Source organism: Somniosus microcephalus, chromosome 17, assembly GCF_052327205.1.
Source record: "Somniosus microcephalus isolate GS21.2 chromosome 17, FLI_Smic_1.0, whole genome shotgun sequence".
Taxonomy (NCBI): domain Eukaryota; kingdom Metazoa; phylum Chordata; class Chondrichthyes; order Squaliformes; family Somniosidae; genus Somniosus; species Somniosus microcephalus.
The window spans coordinates 41,675,576-41,699,960 of record NC_141003.1 but is presented as its reverse complement, the minus strand read 5'-3'; the positions used below and the strand labels follow the sequence as shown (position 1 = coordinate 41,699,960).

The window sequence follows — 24,385 nt, the reverse complement described above, 5'->3', positions numbered from 1 at the left end:
GGGATTAGTGCCTTGGAACAGGCAGTTTTTTTGAGAATCCCTATTTTTAGCCCTGAAGTGTGGGCTTCCCGACGGCTCCGAACCACACCAGGGTCAGCGAGGCGGGCCGTTGGTCTGCAGGGGTCGGAGGGGCCAAGATGTCCGGTGTGCAGGTGAGTGATGGGTGCAAGTGTGGAGAGGTGAGTGTAAAGTGTTTTAATAGGTTTTACTTACCTTTACTTCTTCCTGCAGGCTTCATCCCTTCAGGCCTTGGGAGTCCCTCATCTCACCGGCACAGAAAGCAGAATGGCCGCTGAACTGTCAAAAGCTGCAGCCTTCTGCTTTCTGCTCAGGAGAGATCTCTAACTGAGCCTGAGTGGAAGGGCTCAACTTAGAGGACAGATTGTCAGGATGCTGACATTTCATCTGACAAAAGCTCTTGACAGATGAAATGTCACTCGCTGATGTCACCTGTAACCGGCTTTCCCTTAACTGGCCTGCTAAGCCCGCTGGGTGGGCTTAACAAGGTCAATCAAGGAAAATAGCGTGGGTTGGCCACAAGTCGATGGAGGTGGGACTAAAACCCAACAAGTGGGAGTCCCACCTCCAATGTGCCCCCATTGGCAAAATCACTCCCCTTGTTACAGGGTGACCAAGGTTGGGAACTAAACATTCCAGGGTACTTGACTTTTAGAAAAGATAGGTCAAATGGAAAAGGAGGTGGGATAGCCCTGATAATAAAGGATGTGATAAAGGCAGTAATGAGAATGGATCTTAGCCCAGAAAATCAGGATGTAGAATCAGTATGGGTGGAGCTAAGAAATAACATAAGGACAGAAAACACTGGTGGGAGTAGTTTATAGGCCCGCTAACAGTAATCATAGTGTTGGACAGAGTATAAGTCAGGAAATAGAGGAACCTGTAATAAGAGTAATGCAGTAAACATGGGGGACCTTAATTTTCATATAGACTAGGCAAATCAAATTGGCAAAAGTAGCTTGAAGGATGAATGAATGGAATGCATTCAAGACAGTTTTCTGGAACAATGTGTCGAGGAACCAACTAGGGAACAGGCTATTTTAGGTCTAGTATTGTGTAATGAGACAAGGTAGTAATCTTATAGTAAAGGATCCTCTGGGGAATAGTGATCATAATATGATAGCATTTCATATTCTGTTTAAGAGTGATGTGGTTAAGTTCAAAACTAGGGTTTTAAATTGAAACAAAGCCAATTATGGAGGTATGAGGGGCGAGTTGGCTGAGGTAGATTGGGAAATTAGATTAAAAGATATGATGGTAGATAAGCAATGGCAAACATTTAAAGAAAGAATTCATAATTCTCAACAAATATACATTCCCTTGAGGAATAAAAATTCCACTGGAAAAGTGGTGCAACCATGGCTAACTACAGAAGTTAAGGATAGCATTAGATTAAAAGAGGCTTTCAATGTTGCCAAAAAGAAAAGTAAGCCTAAGAATTGGGAGGGTTTTAAAAATCAGCAAAGGATGACCAAGAAATTGATAAAGACAGAGAAAATAGATTGAGAGTAAACTAGCAAGAAATATAACAACAATTTGTAAACACTTTTACAAGTATATTAAAAGGAAGGACAGGATTAACAAAAGTAAATGTGGATCCCTTAGAGGTAGAAACAGGAAAAATTATAATGCGGAATAAGGAAATGGCAGAGACGTTAAACAAATAATTTCTGTCTGTCTTTTTTATTCATTCCAGGAATGTGGGTGTCGCTGGCAAAGCCAGCATTTATTGCTCATCCCTAATTGCCCTTGAGAAGGTGGTGATGAGCTGCAACTTTGAACCGCTGCAGTCCGTGTGGAGAAGGTGCTCCCACAGTGCTGTTAGGGAGGGAGTTCCAGGATTTTGGCCCAGCGACGATGAAGGAATGGTGATATATTTCCAAGTCAGGATGGTGTGTAACTTGGAGGGGAACTTGCAGATGAAGGTGTTCCCATGCGCCTGCTGCACTTGTCCTTCTAGGTAGTAGAGGTCGCGAGTTTGGAAGGTGCTGTCGAAGAAGCCTTGGCGAGTTGCTGCAGTGCATCTTGTGGATGGTACACACTGCAGCCACGGAGGGAGTGAATGTTTTAAGGTGGTTGATGGGATGCTGATCAAGTGGGCTGCTTTGTCCTGTTTGGTGTCGAGTTTTTTGAGTGTTGTTGGAGCTGCACTCATCCAGACAAGTGGAGAGTATTCCATCACACTCCTGACTTGTGCCTTGTCGATGGTGGAAAGGCTTTGGGGAGTCAGGAGGTGAGGTACTCGATGCACAATACCCAGCCTCTGACCTGCTCTTGTAGCTATAGTTTTTATGTGGCTGGTCCAGTTAAGCTTCTGGTCAATTGTGAACCCCAGGATGTTGATGGTGTGAGATTCGGTGATTGTAATGCTGTCTTCACAGTAGAAGACACAAAGAACATACCAGAAATTGTGAGGAACTTAAAGTAATTAATATTAGTAAAGAAATAGTACTGGAAAAATTAATGGGACCAAAAGCTGACATCCCCTGGTCCTGATGGCCTACATCCTAGGGTTTTAAAAGAGGTGGCTACAGAGATAGCGGATGCATTGGTTTTGATCTTCCAAAATTCCCTAGATTCTAGAATGGTCCCCATGGATTGGAAGGTAGAAAGTGTAAACCCTGCTGTTCAAGAAAGGAGGAAGAGAGAAAACAGGAAACGATAGGTCAGTTAACCTGACATCAGTAGTAGGGAAAATGCTAGAATCTATTATTAGGGACGTGGTAACAGGGCACTTAAAAATCACAATATAATTCGGCAGAGTCAACACGGTTTTATGAAAGGGAAATCATGTTTGACAAATCTATTCAAGTTTTTTGAGGATGTAACTAGCAAGGTAGATAAGGGGGAACTAGTGGATGTGGTATATTTGGATTTTCAGAAGGCATTCGATAAGGTGCCACACAAGAGGTTGTTACACAAGATTAGGGCTCATGGGATTGGGGGTAACATATTAGCATTGATTAAAGATTGGTTAATGGACAAAAAACAGAGAGTAGAAATAAACAGGGCATTTTCGGGATGGCAGGATGTAACTAATGGAGTGCCGCAAGGATCAGTGCTTGGCCCTCAGCTATTTACAATCTATATCAATGGCTTAGGTGAGGCAACTGAGAATATAGCCAAGTTTGCTGATGATACAAAGCTAGGTACGAAAGTAAGCTGTGAGGAGGATGTAAAGAGGCTGCAAAGTGAGTTAGTGAGTGAGCTGTTAAGTGAGCGGGCAAGAAGGTAGCAGATGGAGTATAATGTAGGGAAGTGTGAAATTATCCACTTTGATGGGAAGAATGAAAAAGCAGAATATTTTTTAAAAGGTGAGCGTCTGGTAAATGTTGGTTTTCAGAAAGATTTGGGGATCCTTGTACACGAATCACAGAAAGTTAACATGCAAGTACAGCAAGCAATTAGGAAGGCAAACGGTAGGTTAGCCTTTATTGCAAGGGAGTTGGAGTATAAGAGTAAGGAAGTCTTGCTGCAATTATATTGGACTTTGGGGAGGCCACAGCTGTGCACAGTTTTGGTTTCCTTACCTTAGGAAGGATATACTTGCCTTAGATGGGGTGCAAAGAAGGTTTGCTAGATTGATTCCTGGGATGAGAGGGCTGTCTATGAGGAGAGATTGAATTAAATGGTGCTATATTCTCTGCAGTTTAGAAGAATGAAAGGTGATCCTATTGAAACATTTAACATTCTAAGAGGGCTTGACAGGGTAGATGCTGAGAGGTTGTTTCATCTGGCTGGAGAGCCTAGAAGTAGGGGTCATAGCCTCAGGATAAGGGGTCAGCCATTTAGAACTGAGATAAGGAGAAAATTCTTCGCTCAGAGGATTGTGAATATTTGGAATTCAATATCCCAGAGGGTTGTGGAGTCTCAGTTGATGAGTATTCAAGACTGAGATTGCTAGACGTTTGGGCACTAAGCGAATCAAGGGATATGGGAATAGGGCGGGAAAGTGGAATTGATGTAGAAGTTCAGCCATGATCTTATTGAATGGTGGAGCAGGATTGAGGGGCCGTATGGCTTACTCCTGCTCCTATTTCTTATGTTCTTATGTAAATCTACCGATGGGGCCCTTAAGTAACATCATCGAGGATAGAAAGATTTGGTGAAATACCAGGAACTTAATATGAAGTGCAGCCTCTACAGCAGTCAGCAAAGGTGAATATGGAGAGGGCTGCTGCACACCTGATCACTGCTGTGTCCAGGTTATAGCTGAAATGACAGGTTATCACTGAACTAGCACAATTGTTCACAAAGCAATAGACATTGTACTAGCATCAGCATTATTATAATTCTGCACAGTGCTGTGTTACTACACACACAATATGTATATGGTTCTGATGAAGGGTCCCAGACCTGAAACGTTAACTCTGTTTCTCTCTCCACGGATGCTGCCTGGCCTGCTGAGTTTTTCCAGTGTTTTCTGTTGTTATTTCAGATTTCCAGCATCCGCAGTATTTTGCTAATGTATATGGTTAAGATGGTCAGTTAGGATACATTACCTCACACCTGATTTGTCATTAAGGGAAAAAACAGTGGCCCAGATCTTGCTGGAGTGGGGCATCTAATGTGCCCCATGAGTTAGACTTTTGTTCTGCACCAGTCAGCTCAAAAATGTTTTGCGCCCTAAGAACAATTTACCACCGGAAGGGATGAGACTCCACAGTTGAAATTGTTTAATTTCTGGGCCAGAGAGGTTGATTGGCACGGCATTAACAATTATCACATTGTTCAAAAGGTACATGCGCTGTTAATTACCAGACTTAACTTTCTGTTGGCGAGTTTAATGGACAATTAATGTGCAAATCCAGCAATTTCTTAAAAATAACGGAGGCTAAGGGTGAGATGCCAATTATGCAAAGCTAACGACAGAGCAGCGTAAATCGACCAGCAAGTTCTAGAGATTCACAACTAACGGTCTATCTCTTAATCCCCCGAATTTGCTGTCCAATTTGAACATTAATAACGGTGTGCGTCGTTAACACGCCATTATTTTTCCGGCAAGATCTAACCCATAACCTTAACAATACTTTAACTAACAAAAGTGCTTAACCCCAATTGCGCACTTTTTGATCGTTTGACATCAAGACATGTTGAGATTTCACTCAGTTTAATGTTTGTAAAACCTAAGCCATTCTTTCTGTGCCTGATCACACCTACGTGCCTCTGGCCCTGACTCCGCCAACTTTGCTGGCTGCCTTCACAGGCAAAATCTAACGTGGTTCAGTCTCGCTGTCCTGTTTGTTCTCGTACTGATCTTGTCACTACGCATCCGATTCATTGCCATGACTGCTTTTTTTGACTGCTGAAACATTGCAGTTTATACCCCTACCTCTTCCCCTCTGTTGCTGAAACCCTAATCCACAGCTTAATCATCTCAAGCATTGACTTGTCTAATTCTCTCCTCATTGGTCTCCCCACTTCAAACTATTTGCGAGCTTCAGCAGATCCAGAACTCGGTGAGAAGTGCCGAATCCTACACAATGTCCTGCACATCCATCCTATCTCACCATTCTTCTCCAGCCGCAGATCCCCTCTGTACCCTCCACTTCTCTGATTCCTGGATTACTGCTTGTTCCTCATTCCCTCCGTTCCACCATGGAAACCATTCACTGTCTCTGCTCTCTGAAATTCTCTGTCAGAACTCCTTTGTCTCACTCCCTCCTACCTTCAAAAGATTCCTAAAAAACCTTTAACTTTGACTTTGCCTGCAGTCTCCCACCTTTTTCCTATTCGGTGCTTTCCACCTTTCTGATCTAAGTTGTTCCTTTCTGAGAGCAGCACTGAGCAAATGGTCACTGTTGTTATTCTGCTAAAGCCTTTCCTGCTATTTCTGGTTACCTATTTATGAATAAAGAAATGTTTTATTTATTTTTTTCTGCGGTTGCTGGCACTAGGAGTTGTAACTTATTAAACCTGCACCCCATATAATTGGGACTGCCGGACTATTGACCTGGAAATGGAACTGTCGAAGCCAAAACTTGGCTGTGGCTGTTTGTCAGTGCTGGTGTTATCTAACAATCAGTGTAACGCCTCGTAGTCACTGTGTAGACAGCTGCAGCTTTTGGATTTGATTGAATATGTCACAGACTGAATAAACATCACGTGGCATTGCTGGGGCCAACGGGCACGTTTAAATAAAAGGACCGATGTCAGACAAACCTTCTGAGATTTTAATGTATGAGTATTTGAGGATAAAAGGAACTTTGTGGACTGTGTAGACCAGGAAAAACAATCGAAGCTAGCCAGCGATTGAATATTTGTACAACATGGCACTGAACTCATGGAAAATCTGAGTGGTCAAAATAGTTACCTGTGGCTAGGGTTTGGATTAGACAATACAGACTTTGTTTTTCAATCAGTGCAGCAAGAAAATATCATTGAAGAGTGTTTTATTGATATGGAACTTTTAACCTTATAAATACTACAGTACAGTAGCAGTTGAAGTGCAGTCTGTAATTAATGCAAAGTATAATTGCGTTAAAACTTGCTAATACCTACTGGCTGAGTACATAGGTGATGGTTCTTGAAACAGATGGTGGTGGGTTTGGGTCTCAGAGGCGGCTTTCACTTAGTTTAACTCTGTTGGCCGATGATGGTTCATCACTTCTCAGCTGGGCAGTTCGACTTGAACTTTCCCCATAAGTTCACCTTGCTGTAGCCCACTAATTATAAACTGATCAGATCGTGGCATTCTTCTGGCTGAAGGAGGCCACGTAGCTGCTGTGGAGACCTGAATGGGAAAACTAGAGCTCTGCACCATGAACTTGATTCTGTTGCTTTTCAGACCAATCAGTTTTGCAAAGGTTGTCCATAAGGTTCTGTCTGCCTGTGGTCAATGATCTGCTGCGATGACATAGTCCTACAGTGTGTGAGTGCACGCCTACAATGTGTGTGCGTGAGTGCACACCTACTGTGTGTGTGAATGTGTGTGTGGATGTCCTGTTCACCCATCACCCCTGTGCTCGCTGACTTACATTGGCTCCCAGTTGAGCAATGCCTCGATTTTAAAATTCTCATCCTTGTTTTCAAATCCCTCCATGGCCTCACCCATCCCCATCTCTGTAACCTCCTCCAGCCCTACAACCCAACCTGAGATATCTGCGCTCCTCCAATTCTGGCCTCTTACGCACCCTGATTTTAATCGCTCCGTTGGCGGCTGTGCCGTGGCCCGAAGCTCTGGAGTTCTCTCCTTAAACCTTTACGCCGCTCTGCTTCTCTCTCTCCCTTTAATACGTTCCTTAGAACCTACCTCTTAGACCAAGCTTTTGGTCATCTGTCCTAATATCTCTTAATGTGGCTCGGTGTCAAATTTTGTTTGATAATGCTCATGTGAAGCACCTTGGGATGTTTTACTGTGTTAAAGATGTTATATATGTGCAAGTTGTTGTTGTGTGTGCACGCCTACAATGTGTGTGTGTATGTGTGCACACCTACAATGTATATGCTAGTGTGCATGCCTACAATGTGTGTGAGCGAGCGTGCATCCCTACAAATGTGTGTGCATACTGAGTGGAGTAATGTTTGTTCACCAAAAGTAATTAATTGTTCGGAGGTCTGAGATATTTTGACATGCTATTTATTGCAGGTTATTTATTATTATCATCACTATTTATAATCCATCTACATTGGACAGCCTGTCTTGCAGACGATACAACAAAATTTGAAGTCCAAAATAAAACATGTTTTAATCCTGATTTTTTTTTAATGAAGAATGCGGCTTAAAAAGATAAAAATATTCTTTGGATTTCAAAAACTTCAGAAGATAACAGCCACATCACTCTGTTGGTTGAGTATTGGACTTCATTTCAAGTTTAACTCCACATTGACTCTGTCTTGATTCTCATTACAACTCGGTCAGAATCATCAATGGCCAAGTTTTCAATTGTAGGTAGATCATTTTGATGTATTGGATTATTCTATCTAGATCCAACCAGACCAGTTCCCCGCCCCCCCCCTTTAGAAGCCTGTCTCTTGATGGGTAATCAAGGAGATGTCACCCCAGCTGATGGAGGAACTACGGCAGTAGGAGGCAGATGTCCAGCTCTAACCAGGAAGAGAAGAGGTGACATTCAGCACTTGCAGAAAACTGGAGTGTTGACTCTAAGATGTCTGTTGGAAACAAACATTAGCTGTGCCATTTACATGAAGCTTTGAATAAATTATGCCACTGACAATGCTTCACTGGATTCTTCTCGGATACAGCATTCCGCTTCTTAGAAATGCAGATTGTTCATAGCTGACTGACGACTACAGCGATTGAGTCTCCTGCCAAAGCTCTTCTAATAGTGACTCATGTTTGCACACAGGTGTTATTACCGCCCTCAATTTTCTCCACTTTCCTCCTTTTCCCAAGGCAGTGAGATGCTGGAGTACGTTTTCACAGACATTGAAAGCTTGATCCATTCACTCAAATTTCTGGTCCTCATGCAAATACATAAATTAGAACAGTCAGTTCTCTGGGTTACAGCACAAACGAAGACAAAAAAGCTCCCCCGACTGGTTAGTGAGTGCATCGTGGGGTGTGGCAGTGTGCCTCACAGACCATGAAGGTCCCACGCTCAACGTCAAACTGAGTTCAGCCAGTGACCCATTCCACCATTACAACTGAGCCCAACCTTGCCCTCACTTGATGTCCACATCTTGCACTTTCTGGTAGGTGGTCTCTAGATAGCGATTGGATGCAGGAAGTGTTTGATTTCTGTCTGATACATGGGGACAGTGAGGCTGATTTATAGTACTCCTGTCCATCAGCTGATCTTGGTACAGATGGTGACTCTCCTGGTCTACGTATCTCACGGCCACACCCCAGGGTGCATTTCAGCCACTAAGCTATCAAATGAGGCCTTTATCCCTCATCTGGGCCTCGTACTATCATTTGCGTATTTACTTTTTTGAAGAGCATTTTCCTCAGGAACAGATACTTTCTCCCATGTGTAAGTTTTAACATTTTCTGCAGTTCATCCAGGGTCTTGTGCTAGACAAGGGGTGTGAACCGATACAAGAACCTGGCGACTATTTTAAAAGGCCGACTGAGCTCGCAGCCTGCTATTTTTCTTCAACAACCTGAAGGTGTAAAATATGATACAGGCACAGGTTACGTAAAACCAGCAACTTCTTTGAAAGTCAGGTCCTAGCTGTTCACTGAAACAAATCTGAAACTTGACTGCAGTGTGCACATTTTAGATGGATGGTTTGGAAGGCACAAACACAACCAAATGCGCATGCCTGTCGGTGCTGTTTCATTAGCACATCAGCACCAATCTAATCACTGTTTTGTGTAGCCATTCAAATCATTTTAAACTCTTACTGCAGCAAGATTTCTGGGCAACTTTCAAATTCCACTTGTTACAACATTCAGCAGCAAGTTTTTCCCATTGTGCTGGTGAGGGACGACTACACATCGGATGCTTGTGTGATCAGCCGAGAGCTGCCCCTTTAACAGAAGAAAGTATGGATTGTGAACACATAACTCATGATATGGATACACGCTTGCTCCACATTTCCCATTGGAAAAACAAACTGTGAAACTGTAAAGCTAGTGGGATGAAATGCCAGTACTGGTGTTGTGCCATGTGAACTTTGATGCCCACAAGAAAACTAATTATGAAACTCACAACTCCAGAGTTGGATTTTGTTTGCCACTGCACTTGTAATATGCAGGGAACTAAAGGATTAATTCTTCTATTTTCATAGAGACATGGGGGGGAAAACTGAGTCGTGCCCCCTTTGGGGTGCTAACTTTGCGGTAAGTCAGGGGGTGCTACTGAAGATCGCAGCCGGGGCGCTGCGCACGGCGATGACGTCATCGCCGGCGGCACAGCACTGCAGGGCGCTAACGGTTACCACCACCGCTAACCTCCCGCTGAATTTCGTGGGAGGTGTTGGCGGCGCCGTCCCCCGGGCGCTAGTTGCTTTGCGCCCCCGCTCTCTCAGGGCGCTAACGGGAGGCGCAAAGCAACCGAATTTTTAAGCCATACTGTTGTATCTGGGCTCGTGAGATACAAAGTCTGTTTCCCTTGTACCAAGAATGAAACAGCTGTAGATCTTCCTCATTGTAGATGCAAATTAATGGGAATGTCCCAATTATAGTGCTTCGCAGAGCGGGGCAGACTACTTCATTTGCAGATTGGGGTAAGAGGGGAGGGAACATCCAGCACTGCTGATGTGTTTGATAGTTGTATTGTGAGCTGGGACAGAGATTCCGGCTTCATGGAAAAACAGTGGGAAGTTTGCGAATGTTCTATGCTGCTAAACTGTGCAGTTTAAGCCAGTTAAATACCAGTAGTTACACCAGTGCACACCTGAAAGTCCCTAAGCCTTGACTGTTGCCAACCTGCATTTAAACTCCCTGGAATCGGTAAGTGGAATGTGTTCCTAGAATGAAAGTGTGTACGGCATATTGGTAAACAAAAATTCTGCTCACTGAATTGGTTTGGAGTGATGGATTTCCATCCATATCAGAAACTAGGCTGCTCAAAACAACTTGGTGGGTCTCTTAATCAAGAAGCAGCTCTGATTTTGATACAGTAGTTTTTGATTCATTCATCCCTTGTTAATGTAATTTTGCATTTCCCAATGGACACACACGGCCAGCTCTAGACTGTTTTACTGGATTGCCAGCGAGGTTTTGTGCACAACTGTCCAATGTATAAAATAATTAATCTAACCTTTTTTCTGTTGCGCTCCGGTTTCAGTCAATTCTCTTCATTTTTTAAAAATCCGTAGCAATTTTTTTTTTTCCATTGGAAGCGGAGAAAAAAATTATTGCTGTGAGTTTTATTTTTAAATGTTCTTCTGTCACTTGATCACCATGCACCTGCCTGTTTCTCAGCCAGAGAAAGTAGTTTGGACCCAGGCCTCCTGTTAATGCCATTCTTGAGCTGATTGAGAGAAGGTTTCCAAGTGCAGACTGGAGAGACTTGCCATTGGATTTTCCTCCATATGCCCTTGGGGAAAACACCTTGCATTTGCTTGCATCTTTCCTGATGACGAGCCTAGATAGGTACTCTGGAGAAATCCAGGCCCAAGCACACATTGTGATATTTAAATAGAAAATTTCTCATGTTCATTGGATCCATATTGTTCTCTTTCAGTATGTCAGGAGTAATTAAAAATGGGTAATATGACCCCTATTGCTTCACTGCAAAAATTAATTGATCTGTTCTTTTGTTTAGCCAAATATTGGCAGATTAGGTATTCCTCATGGGCCATCAGGAGAAAAGGTTGCTGTAGTTACAGTTGATGATTGTGACACTGCAGTATCTGTGCGATTCGGAAACCATATTGGAAACTATTCATGTGCTGCTCAGGGAACGCAGACTGGATCAAAGAAGTAAGATCAAATAATTTACTTATTAATAGATATTTTATCATTTTGGTTTAATAGAAATTCTCCAGGTTTGTAAAAAGGAAAAATGCATTTATTTTTTAGTAAACATTACAAAAGATAGCACCTAGTAGAATTTAATTTTACCTGTGGTCAGGCTGGAGACCTGTTCTGTCAGTGCTGCCGTATAACTAACTATTTGTGGAGAGATGTGCAGGACCAGCCCTGGTGACTCTCCCTCTGATTTTTCTTCCCTTTCTGTGGGGCAGCACCTGCCTTCTGTTTGTATTCTCCCTGTCCGGGGAAAGCGAGATCTAACGACGGTGATTTGACAGGTTGAAGGCTCAGCGTGTAAGCTGACCATGCAGGTCCTACCCCACACCCTCATCCCCTGATTTTTAGACTTTAGTTATTAAGGCATTGATAAAGGATGGGCTATATTCTTCAAAAAAAAGCACACAAATAAATGTTCTGTTTCAATTAACTTGAGCAAAAAACCTTACCCACACCATTCACATTAAAAACAGATCTCCAGGGAGCATCGTTTCCTTTATCTTTTTCTCCCCATTGCACACATTGACTCATGCTGAATTATGGTTCGACAGGAACCGAGGGCACTCCAGTAGTTCACTCAAGTGGCTGTTCTTTGTGTGTGAAGGGCAGCAGGCTCTTTGACTATGGAGAACATCAGAGCCGAACGCAGTCCTGTTCTTTCCCAATGATCATACAGGCCTTTTCCAGCAAGGGTGATTAGATAACTGGATAGTGATCAGGAGCAGAGCCTCAGCTTACTTTAATCTTTCCTCCATCCCTGGTCCGGGGCACTGAGGCCAAATTGTACCATTGCACCCGCTGCTTCGGCTGAGATCAGCTAACTCCACACAGGCCAGGAATCAAACCTGGGACCTTTTGGTCTCTTTTTGAGCTAGTGCTACACCAGATGAGATACAAGAATGTTATTCTACGGCTGGCATTCAGACTGGTTCTGCTTTCCATCCACACACTCTGTCCCCTGCCCCCCCACTCCCCACTCACCCACTAAAACAACACTATATTGGGTAGTGCATTCAGTGGGCAAAGTGTAGGCTGATACAGGCCAGAACATAACTACTTTTGCTAGCCTGTCAGAGAGTGAGCATTGTGATTCAGAGTGTAAAAGTTAGTTTAAAATATAAAGTAATACAACAACTACTGCACTGTTCTGTTGTGTTATTTTAAAAGGATTTCGATTGCTGGTGAAACCCCATCTTCTAAGTATTTTTATCTCAAATTCTAATCTATACCATTTGCCAACAAAGAGAAAGGTTGGTGAAACCACAAACCGAGTTTTAATAAATATTCTGTTACAAGCTCATTGTAGTCCCCATTAATATTCAGTAAAACACATCTTTTAAATAAATTCTTTATCTTAAATAAATGTATGCTGTATAAATAATCTATTCCATGTGTAATTGTGGAAAGCCACATTTCCTCCAGTGAAAGGATACCTTCAGTCCTTGTAGGATAAAGATGGTATCCAGTTCTGCACCAAGTGTCCTTTCAGCTTTTGTCATGGTGCATAATTGAAAGGACTATAACTATCACCCTGATCAAATGGCTATATGTATTTTTTAAGCTCTCTACATTATTTTTGCTTGCGATCCTCTTTCCCCCCCCACCCCCCCCCGAGGCTGTGGCATTGACCCAAAGAATGTGTGCTGAGGATAATGGTATCGCTTTGCCTTCTTCAGGTCTTTGGATTTGACTGGTCCTTTACTGCTTGGAGGTGTCCCGAACCTGCCTGAAGACTTCCCTGTGCGCAATCGTGAATTTGTGGGATGTATGCGAAACTTGACCATCGACAATAAGCAGCTTGATATGGCTAGTTTTATAGCCAATAATGGCACACTTGCAGGTGAGTAATCAGAACTTGTACTGTGCAAAGGTACTTATACATCAGTATGAAATCATAAGTGGTAAGGAGAAACTTTTCTAGCCAGTGAATGTGAGAAATGTGCTGCAGTATGACTGATATTATTCCTGTTCTAATGGAGATGGGTGTGTAATTTAAAACTTTTAGATGGTATATTGTCAGTCTTGATAACTTAATCATCTGTTGATGAGTACACAAGAACATAAGACGTAGGAACAGGAGTAGGTCATTTGGCACCTCGAGCCTGCTCCGCCATTCATGGCTGATCTGATCTTGGCCTCAACTCCACTTCCCTGCCCACTCCCCATAACCCTTGACTCCCTTATCATTCAAAAATCTGTCTATCTCCACCTTAAATATACTCAATGACTCCGCCTCCACAGCTCTCTGGGGAAGAGAATTCCAAAGATTCACGACCCTCCGAGAGAAGAAATTCCTCCTCATTTCCAATTTAAAAGGGTGCCCCCTTATTCTGAAATTATGCCCCCTAGTTCTAGATTCCCTCACGAGGGGAAACATCCTGTCTGCATCTACCCGGTCAAGCCCCTTCAGAATCTTATATGTTTCAATAAGATCCCCTCTCATTCTTCTAAACTCCAATGAGTATAGGCCCAGCCTGCTCAGCCTTTCTTCATAAGACAACCCCTTCATCTCCGGAATCAACCTAGTGAACCTTCTCTGAACTGCCTCCAATGCAAGTATATCCTTCCTTAAATAAGGAGACCAAAACTGTATGCAGTAGTCCAGATGTGGTCTCACCAACACCCTGTAACAGGGCTTCCCTACTTCCCACCCTGCTCGTTACATCCTCAAAGAACTCCAGCAAATTTGTCAAACATGATTTCCCTTTCATAAAACCATGCTGACTCTGCTTGACTATATTATGATTTTCTAAATGTCCTGCTATCACTTCCTTAATGATGGACTCCAGCATTTTTCCAATGACAGTAACTGGCTTATGATTCTTTATTATGTTTATCTTGTGTACATAATTTGAATTTTTAAATTAATAATAATTAGGTTATAGGCATCCAAAACAACTGCTTTGATTGCCTGCAAGTAGGGTTCAAGTACCAGCGGACACAAGTTATAAATCCAAAAATTAGAGGACGGGCAGTCAGGAGGAATGGTTTTTCAACTCCAGGATAATAAACTTGTGGAAAAAGATCTGAGAGAAGGGCTTTAAAGTGAATCGTGTAAATGGATTAAAGAGGCAAGTAGAAGTATTTCTGAAGAGAGAGGAGCTTGAAGGTTTGAAATCAGTTATCAATGGACAGGTTTGCCAAATGGCCTTTCCTGTTCTTCAAAAATTATTTTCTTCTGGGTCATATTCAGTTGTCAACGCCTCAGAATCTTTTATTAATAGTAGACTTGGAACAGCAAGACAGGAAATGAATATATTGGCTGAGCAAGGAAGAACGAGTTTATAAAAGGAAAACTGTGATGAACACATTAGCACTAGAGCAGTATTGAATTTCACGGCTTTCACTGTGGTTTGAGTACATTTAATTTAAAAATAAGGACTGTTGTGGTCTCTCTCTCTCTCTCGCTCTCTCTCAAATACTGTATGGGGTATAATTTTGTCTTGGGCGGTAGCGAATAACAGGTTGTATCACATGGAGCTGAATATCGGTCGGGGCGTATAGCGGGTGGGCAATGCAATACCGCCCAAGACAAATTTCTACCCCCATATCTCTTGTCACAGGTTTAAACTTTTGTTGTTGCTGTTTACAGAATAAGTTGTTTTATATCACTTAGATGTAGCCACAGTCACTTCCTATATATGCTGAGAGGACCTTACATTTAGATCGTACTCCTCACATTGGAAAGATCTCTCGGAGAATAGAAATAAATGGGCGCCAAGTGAGAGGGGAAGTCCAGGTAGAATGGAATTACTGGCAGGGCTGGAAGAGGGATTGTAATTAACCCCTTCCTTTTCTTGATTGCAGGGTGTGCAGCGAAAAAGAACTTCTGTGACATAAACATATGTCAAAATGGTGGACACTGTGTGAATAAGTGGAATACGTACAGCTGTGAATGTCCCTTGCGATTTGGTGGCAAGAACTGTGAGCAAGGTGAGTGATTTTAGTCTACCGGGAATAGGAGAAAAAGGGCTTGCTTTAGCTTAATGTGAACCTAAACTCAGATCTGACCTGATCCTGTGACTGTAGCACCAGTGAACTGGCCAATCTAGATGTTGGTCTGAATTGTCAGCCATGACTGAGTTGATAACACTCTAACCTCTGAGTCAGAAGGTTGTGGGTTCAAGTCCCACTCTAGAGACCTGAGCACAGAAATCTAGGCTGACACTCCACTGCAGTACTGAGGGAGTGCTGCACTGTCGGAGGTGCTGTCTTTTGGATGAAACGTTAAACCGATGCCCTGTCTGCCCTCTCAGGTGGACGTAAAAGATCCCATGGTACTATTTCGAAGACGAGCAGGGAAGTTATCTCCGGTGTCCTGGCCAATACTTATCCTTCAACCAACATCACTAAAAAACAGATTATCTGGTCATTATCACATTGCTGTTTGTGGGAGCTTGCTGTGCGTAAATTGCCTACCGCGTTTCCTACATTACAACAGTGACTAGACTTCAAAAAGTACTTCATTGGCTCTAAAGTGCTTTGGGATGTCCCGAGGTCATGAAAGGCACTATATAAATGCAAATCTTTCTTTTCTTTTTGAACTGATCCACTGACTGCCTGTGGCACCAGTGAATTGGCTAATTTTCAACTGATTTAGTGACTGTGTCACCAGAGAACTGGCCAACTAACACAGTCTCAACTGATTCAGTGACTGTGGCACCAGTGAGCTGGCCAACCTACAGGCCAGCTAAATTGGTCCAGTGGACACCATGTTCAGCTCCACAGGGTTTCTTGTGTTTCTTTTTGCCAATAGTTTTTATTATACAACCACAAACCATGGTGTTTTACACCCCCTGGAATAAGGCAGGGTCAGATCTCTTTAGCTACTTGGTGTGGTTAGGGCACACGTCTGCAAATGTGAAATCTAAAAACTCTCCAAAAAATGTAATGATATTTAAAGCACTTCCAGAAAAAAAAATTCCATTTGCCAGAATGTTTAATTAACTTCTTTGTAAAATGAGTCAGAACACTGCCAGGTTGAACTTATAAAAACAATCATTGCAGCTGATATTTAATAATGAATATTAGTTGCCGAGAATTCAGTCTTTAATTTTAGTAGCTTAGCCCTAAAATACAATGGTCTGTTTACTTAGCACTTAACTAAATAAATTGTACTCTTATAATGACGATATTCTCCACTTCGTGTTTTTCTTCAGTTTTAAGCTTGTAAGATATTAAATGCTTTATCACTCGAGCTAGTGCTTTCCATAAATCAGTGAAACCAGTTCCTGCAGTTGTGAAGCATTAACCGCTACCTGTAATTTGACTCACTTAATTGCCCAATTTAAATCATTCATTCCAGTTCAGCTACTGGAAATGGTCAGCCTCAGGATCACAGTTCTTTCTGTAAGTTATGTTTCAGCTTCAAGCCCAACTTGTATCCTAAGGGAGCAAAAAAAAATGGAGCAGCTACATTAGATTAGTGTCTTTTTTGAAAGGGTACATGTTTGTTAAAACAGCAGCCAGAGGAATTTTATACGAGCACATTTAATGACTCTGTGAACCCATGTCAAGGATACACCATGTGCAAGATGAGCTAATGGGGCTTACTAGGATTTGCTGTTTCTGTGATTAGCTTCCTGGCAGTTTTTGTGATTGGCTTCCTGTGTCAGTGTCATTCAGTCACCGAACCCAGAGCGATCAACATTAGGGAAATATTAGGATTCCATTTTGTGATCTCACAAAGTGAGATAGATTCCAGAATAATTTAAACAGTTGAGTTATATTTCAGAGTGAGATACATCAAAATAAGTAACATTTTTACATCTTACTCCAGCTCCATCCAATTAATGGATCTCGATAGTGTATCACTTGATTTTGTTATATCGTTAAAAGGCTCCACTGTGTTTTGGACTTTATAACTGGATTACAGCCATAAAAACGTGTTAAAATAAAAATAAAGGCTCTAATGTATTAAAGCCTGTGTTAAAGTTTGAGTTACAAAATAAAGGAAGAGCAGAAGTTATAGAAATGCTGGTTCTGTTTCTTCCCCTTTCTGCATTGAGCTTGTCTGTCTGCTTTATTTGACCTTGCCCGAGCTGATGTGATTCACAATGCTTCAAATGAACCACGAGGCTGATAATTGCTGAGATTTAAGGACCGGCAGAGTCAGAGAGACACAGTCACTTCCTGTATATACCGAGAGTGTTAATGTGCCAGTGTTTCCTCCAAAGAAAGCTTTTTATTTGCCAAAGTTTGGATTAAAGTTTACATGAAGTCTAATACAAAATCCTGTTGTGTTGGATTGGTTGCTTTAAAAAAAGACAATTTAATAATTACTTCAAAGCTATTTTAATTTTTAGTAGCATGTTTTAGTGTATTTTTGTGGTAGGAAATGCAATATCTTTCCATTTTTGCATCCAGTGTCAGTACAAAGCACTTCCAGATCAGGCACAGTGTAGATCAGATGCAGAGTGAAGGCCCCCCTCGCCATTGTGGGGCGACCATCTGCCACAGTTATGCTGTGTCCCACTGAGGCCAGGGAAGCAGGAGCTCCCACATTCCCTCTGATATGAGGTATCCAGGTCCTGTCCTTTATCCTGGAACTTCTGCTGAGCTCCCGCTGGAGGCACGGCGGGAGTTTGCTGGAAGGCCTGTACGTTTTTGGGGCCTATCAGTATCCTTCACTGAGCGAGGCTGTTTGTTACTGACTTGTACCCACTAGGAACTAGGTTCAGACACCTGAAATTCACTTCACAGAAGATTCACAGCAGAAATAAGAGACGTTCGTCCCATTATTCTGGTCTGGTTTTGAACCCAGGTTCCAAATATGGAAGGACTTTTTCGAACTCACTAAATTATTTTGGTGAAAGAGTGAAAACGGGCGCTAAATGGGTGCTGCGCTAATAAGAGGCGCCTGTTTGAAAGTCTGGTTTTAGCCTGCAATTTTGGAGCTAATTGATAATTACTTGATTTAAACGTGTTTGGAGGCATTAAAATAGACACCTGCAGGTTTAGAAGCAATTTTGGTGGCGCGGTACATGTAGCCTCCACACTTCCACTGAAGGTGTTGTGTGCATTGGCTGACACACAACGGATCGTTTCAGGATGGTTCGGACTGAGGGGGAGGGAACCCAGTTTCTCGGACATGGCACTGGGGGTCCTGGTGGAGGAGGTCCGGAGGAGGAGGGATGTCCTATACCTGTAAGGGGAAGGGTGGTGGGGGAGTGTCGGGGGGAAGGAGCCCTCCTGTCCCTCTCTCCTGCAGCAGCTGGTGCTGCTCTGCCTGGCCTCGTCTCCTCCTCCCATTCCTCCTCCAGACCAAGGGAGGGACCCCTAACAATATCCCCATGACCAAGCACGCCCTTTCTCCTGGAGACTCCTATAAGGTCTCCAATAAGGTGGAGTACACAGCGCACACTCTCTTTAGGTGAAGTCCTCAGATAATTTCCGGGAAAACTGTTGACAGAATGTTGGTGAATTCTCGACAAAGTGTCCGAGAATGTCTCCCAATGTGTCTCAAAAGCCCTCTTCAAACCCAGTCTATCTCAGGCAGCAAGTAAACAGTGAAAGTTGAGCATGGCTTTAAATAACGCTAGAAATCCTCAGCAACGACTTCTTTACTCCTGTTCAGCTGGTCGCTGTTAGGAGAGGTCGTTCATTGAAGTACTAGCCACCAAAATGGCGTGCAGCCTCTAATGAGCGCTGGCAGGCAATTTACTTGTCAATCGGAGCCTTAATGTTCCTCAAGGCGGCTATTCCTAGCGCGCGCTTCAACTCCTTTACCAAGACGGCGCCTTGCCCTAAAGGCGGGCTAAACCAGCGTCGCAGGTCCAGACCCCATCTTGGCCACCTTGGAGGCTCTTTAGCTAAAGTATACAGGGAAAATCACCTCACAGTGTCTCCCTCCACCCCAGTCCGCTGTTCTAAATATTAATATTGCATAGTTTTTTACACCTGCATAATATGGGGAAATTTACCAACAATAAAATGTTAATAACCAGAATATCTGCTTCACTGCACATTAAGAACGTCACATTTCAATGATTACCATGTTGTCTGCAAGTTCTTTAACAATTGGGCTTTGCTTTGAAGGAAAGGATTCTGTCCAGGTTAGAGTTTAGTTGTCCTCAGTAGAATTCCCGGTTTGATTATTGCCTGTGGATCTTGAGACAGGATAGGGATTGAGACAAACACAGAATTGTGGTTACAGAGGTCATTGCAAGGTTTTGTGGCTGAGATTCTTGGTCTTTATGGAATTGAGGTTTTGTTGCTGTAACACATACACTGACAAATGGTAAATAAGACTTGAAGCTGGTAATAAATTAAACCACAATTTTTTGTTAAAATGTGTGTGATCAGTGACCGGGCACACACCAATGAAGCAAGGATGTGATGATAAATGAAAGCCCATGATAAATGATTGTCCCGCTTACACTGCATAACTGAGTCTGGAGGAAATCTGACACAGATTGAGCTTCAGAATTAAACTGGCCCAAGACCTCATCCGGTTGGACATGAGTTTCATGCTGGTGCAGCTTTGGTATTGACAGTATGAACACATTTCTAGTGTAATACAAGATTTGACCCTTGATTTTATCTCCTGGTTATGAGAGGAATGTTGACTTCACTCTGCTGCTGTTACTCCCCAGCACGGTTCTGAATTTCAGATCCTCGAGTACAGCGAGTGGTGCACAAATGTCACTTCTGCCCTGAGTGCACTTACGAGCATCGTCCTTCCGGTTAAAAATGTATAATCAGCGCTAGCCCTATAACACTTTCTCCACGATAACGAGAAAATAAGAAAATCAAAGGTCCAAATCTAAGAGCAACATGATAATTCGTCCAGCACATGATTAATTTGCCATTCTTTCTATCGCGTTATGTTGTATTTGCTGTTACTGCTGTACAAGCTGCAAATTACTTAAATAGAGACTAATTATATCAAAGTGCATCAACTGAGAACATTATACAGTGTCAACAAATTCTGTTTCCTTTATAATTCCAGTAATAATTGATGTTGTCCCAGAATACTCTGAATGACCCTGGCTGGATCATGGCAGCTTTTTATTTTTAAAATATGAAAAGGTTAAAAAAAATCTGCCTTTCAAACGAAGGGGAATGGTCCAACAAAGTTCTCTGTGAACAAAAAGCTGGCATAAGTGGAACTGGCTGCTTAGGCCAATAGGAGACATAGCAGCACAGCAGGTTTACCTGATTTAATCTGAACTGATCTCTCTCTACCACTGACTTGGACGGTCCATTTCTGCGAGACTGTTAATTGGGACCAGATGTAAGTGCACTCGGGGTTTGCCTGGGCACTTGCAACTGCTTATAAAGCACTTCCCTTCTCCAGCAAGAAGAGAGTTGTTTTCTTTTGCAAGAATCCCACTGCGGCAGACACCCAAAAAAGTCATGTCATTACTCTAAAGTGGATGGGTGGTCACAGGGGAGCTTCACTTGCTCTAAGCAGCTACTGTGCACTTTTTGACTTGAATTTATATGCCTGTGGTTACAGCAGTAGTTACTTCTCATCCTCGGTTCCGAGGGACTGCCTAAGAAGGAGACGACTTATCAATGTACTTTTTTTTAGAGGAAGTTTCACCATTGGTATCTCCCCTTGCCACTATAATCAGTACACATCCTAGCAGTCTTGCACAATCAATGTGAGTGCCAACTGATCAGTGCAACATTTAACCGCTGTTATACAGTCAATGTGAGTGCCAACACCAAGGATTAAATTATGAGGAGAGATTGCATGTGTTCCCTTGAGTATAGACGATTAAGGACTGAACTAGTTGAGGTGTTTAGATAGAGAGAAACTATTTCCTCTGATAGAGGAGTCGGGAACAAGGGGGGTGGGGGCATAACCTTAAAATTCGAGCTTGGCTGTTCAGGGGTGATTGTCACGAAGCACTTCTTCACACAAAGGGTAGTGGGAATCTAGAACTCTCTTCCCCCAAAAGCTGAGGCTAGGTCAATTGAAAATTTCAAAACTGAGATGGGTAGATTTTTGCTCGGCAAGTGTATTAAGGGTTGTGGAACCAAGGTAGGTAAATGGAGTTGATACAGATCTGACATGGTCTAATTGTATGACGGAATAGGCTCGAGGGGCTGAATGACCTACTCCTGTTCCTATAGTTTCACAATATGTGCCCTATAATTTCACATCCTGAGTTTATTCTACATAAAGGCCTCATTTGATACCAGAACTTTATTGCTTCAGTTTATGGTTGCCATTACGAATGAAGTAATTGGGCAATAATTTCATGTTGGAAAATTATTTTTGTGCACTTTTCTTGTGTTGTACAGAAATCAGGTTGCTTTATACTAATGGACATGCTGGTATTCTCTCTCTCTCTCCAGTAATGCCCTACTCCCAGCGTTTCAAGGGCAGCAGTCTGATCTCCTGGGCTGACCTTGATATCACTATCTCTGTGCCCTGGTATATCGGCCTAATGTTCCGCACGAGAAAAGCCAATGGATTCCTCGTGCAGGCAAATGCTGGGACTTCCTCCAAAATTAACATTCAGGTGAGCATCTGTCCTGAAACACCATGCATTGGATAATATTACTGCCGCTGCTGAATTCAGACAACGTTATTTGTCACATTTTAGTGGGGTGTAGCAGCAATATTTCTGTATGCATTAGCAGTGAAGTGTGTTGCAGATTAACTCATCATTATTTCTCATCCATCCCAGAGTTGATAAGTTCAGGTACTGCTGATCTTCATTAATTAAAAATTAAATGTGATATTAATCTTGTCTGATTTCTTGAGAATTTTTTTTCAAGTGTCAACAGTGACCTTGTTTATCCAGATTGGAATGCTTTCCAGTCTAATGAAGTAAATCAGGCCATTGAATAAAATGTTCTTTTTAAAAATAAACTGGCCCATTAGCTTTGGGAGCAGGGTCTGTGTCTCAACCCTGGAAGGTCATGAGTTTGATTATTCTGATCATCACCTATTAGACAGGATACTGTGCAGCAGGCAGGGACTGCAATAATCTCTAGAAAAGAAAAACTCCAAAGCATTTACTGACCTCTCTAACGTTAAGCAGCTGTAAAATTATCTGTGGATTTCCATGCTATGTTTCACGAGCTGGAGTGTTTCTGTGTTTCTATTTACTGTGTGTTGACAAGTATAAACGCTTCATGCCTAAATTTCCTGGAGTGGGGGAGTACATTCAAACTTGAAATAGTGTACATGTCTTTCTTTCACTGTGGACAGTGTGAATTAACTCTGGTACTCTTGCTGTTCCATATCTGGCAGATAACTGACAGTAACCTACAGTTTGAAGTGTACAACAGACACAGATTCAAAGCCGAACTGAGACTGAATCAGACACGGGTCAGTGATGGAGACTGGCACCATTTATTGATTGAGATAAAAAGTATTAAGGATGGCAAGGACATCAAATACCTGGCTGTCATGTCTTTGGATTATGGAATGTACCAGGTAACTCATACGAGGGAGATTTCTGCATATTTTAGCAATCTCCAGTGATCAGATTGAAATTGTTTAATTACATCATTACATTCAAAACTGGAAATATTACTGAACACCTGAGCATCTCCTCCACTTCCCTGGATTTGCTTTGGGCCCCCTTGGAATGGTGTTGTACAGTTCCAAATGGATAGTCACTTTGCAAAATCTGAGTATCGCCAGCTCAAAATGGAATGGCACCAGTTTCTGGGTTAATAGGAAGAAAACCCCTTTTCATTTACTGTGTTCCAATACCTTCAAACATCTCCTGCAGATCACGCTTTATTCCCTGCATTTTTTTTTCTGTATATCTGTTTGGTCATTTCTACAGGTACTAGAGAAAACAAAATATAGAAACAACAAAACTGATTCCAGGTTCTCTACATACGGCAAAATTGCGAGGTGCCACTCATGGTACAGCGCCTCATTACATCGTAGGTGCCAGAGAGAGGGCTACAACCCTGCAGCACGAATTCTCCCACCTGCACTCGTCACTGGCTCCAGGCCAGCCATGGAATCTCACAGTTTTAACCATTGTATATTTTTGCCACATACCTAGAGGTTTAATTATAGCATTTATAATATTTCATATATTTAATTATAATGTTTATAACTCACCATTAGTTCCCACGTTGCTTTTCTGTTCTCAACCCTTTATCTCTTCGTGCTGTCTGTTTTGACTGTTCTCTTTGATATTTTTCTCTCTCCTTCTCTGGTTTTTCTTCCCTCATTATTTCTTTCATTTTTCTGTTTACTCCTTTTCTTTTTCCTGCCTTGAGAAGTGGAGAGGGTGAAAGCAGGACTCCTGTGACATGTTCAGGTATAGTCGCACAGTAGTGCCTTGGGTGGCCAAAGTGCCTCAGGGGAGGTTGCACCTGCATTTGTTGGCCCGTCACAATTTCTGCTTTCTCATCGAAATTTTGCAATAGTTTCAGACTCCGCCCCTCCCCGCATTCCCCCCCCAAGGAAAATACCCATCTCTTCCTAAGATGTGATGTCAAAGCCAACAGGAGTAATCAAGAAAAGTATCAGTAGGGGGGTGGGGGGAAAACACACACAAATACAAAGATGGAGGCCTACCAAACAAAACCAACAAATACAGGGAGCAAAATGTAGGAAAGGGAACATGTAAGTGTCAAAAATGTTCCAGCAACCTACCTTCCACCTTTAAAAAGCAGGCGCGCTGCTGTGATTCCTGCATGCTCAGTTTTTATGGGTGATGCCCAAACTTCAGAGGGGATTTAAATATTTTAATAAGGTAATGCAGCTTCATTATTTGGCCTCAAGTGATGTCTCATTAATTCAGGCACACAACGAATCCGCAGGATTTTCTGACCTCTAAGCACTGGACCGAGGCCCCCACGGCAAAATTGACCTTCGTAGAGCATGATCAAAACCCTAAAAGACTTGGTAGTGGGATCCATTAAAGGGGACTGTACAGCATTGGGATGCATTGTGGGATTTAAAAGATCATTTTCAAGATTGTTTGTCTCTCGCGTGATTCCTTTATAGAGCCGTTCAATTTAAAGATGCTGCAGCACTGTCTAAACTGACAGCTT

The 24,385-nt window shown here is 42.5% G+C and overlaps 1 protein-coding gene across 6 annotated transcripts in view; it reads left to right on the top strand.

Annotated features, from left to right (window-relative positions):
- Positions 1-24,385, top strand: part of celsr1a (cadherin EGF LAG seven-pass G-type receptor 1a) — a 377,534-nt gene that overhangs the window by 267,153 nt on the left and 85,996 nt on the right. For all 6 annotated transcript variants that reach the window (XM_086010282.1, XM_086010280.1, XM_086010278.1 and 3 more), the window contains 5 exons: positions 11,196-11,353; positions 13,078-13,241; positions 15,209-15,334; positions 21,710-21,876; positions 22,614-22,799. In XM_086010282.1, the coding sequence (XP_085866408.1) occupies positions 11,196-11,353; positions 13,078-13,241; positions 15,209-15,334; positions 21,710-21,876; positions 22,614-22,799 (801 nt within the window). The remainder of the gene's footprint in view (positions 1-11,195; positions 11,354-13,077; positions 13,242-15,208; positions 15,335-21,709; positions 21,877-22,613; positions 22,800-24,385) is intronic.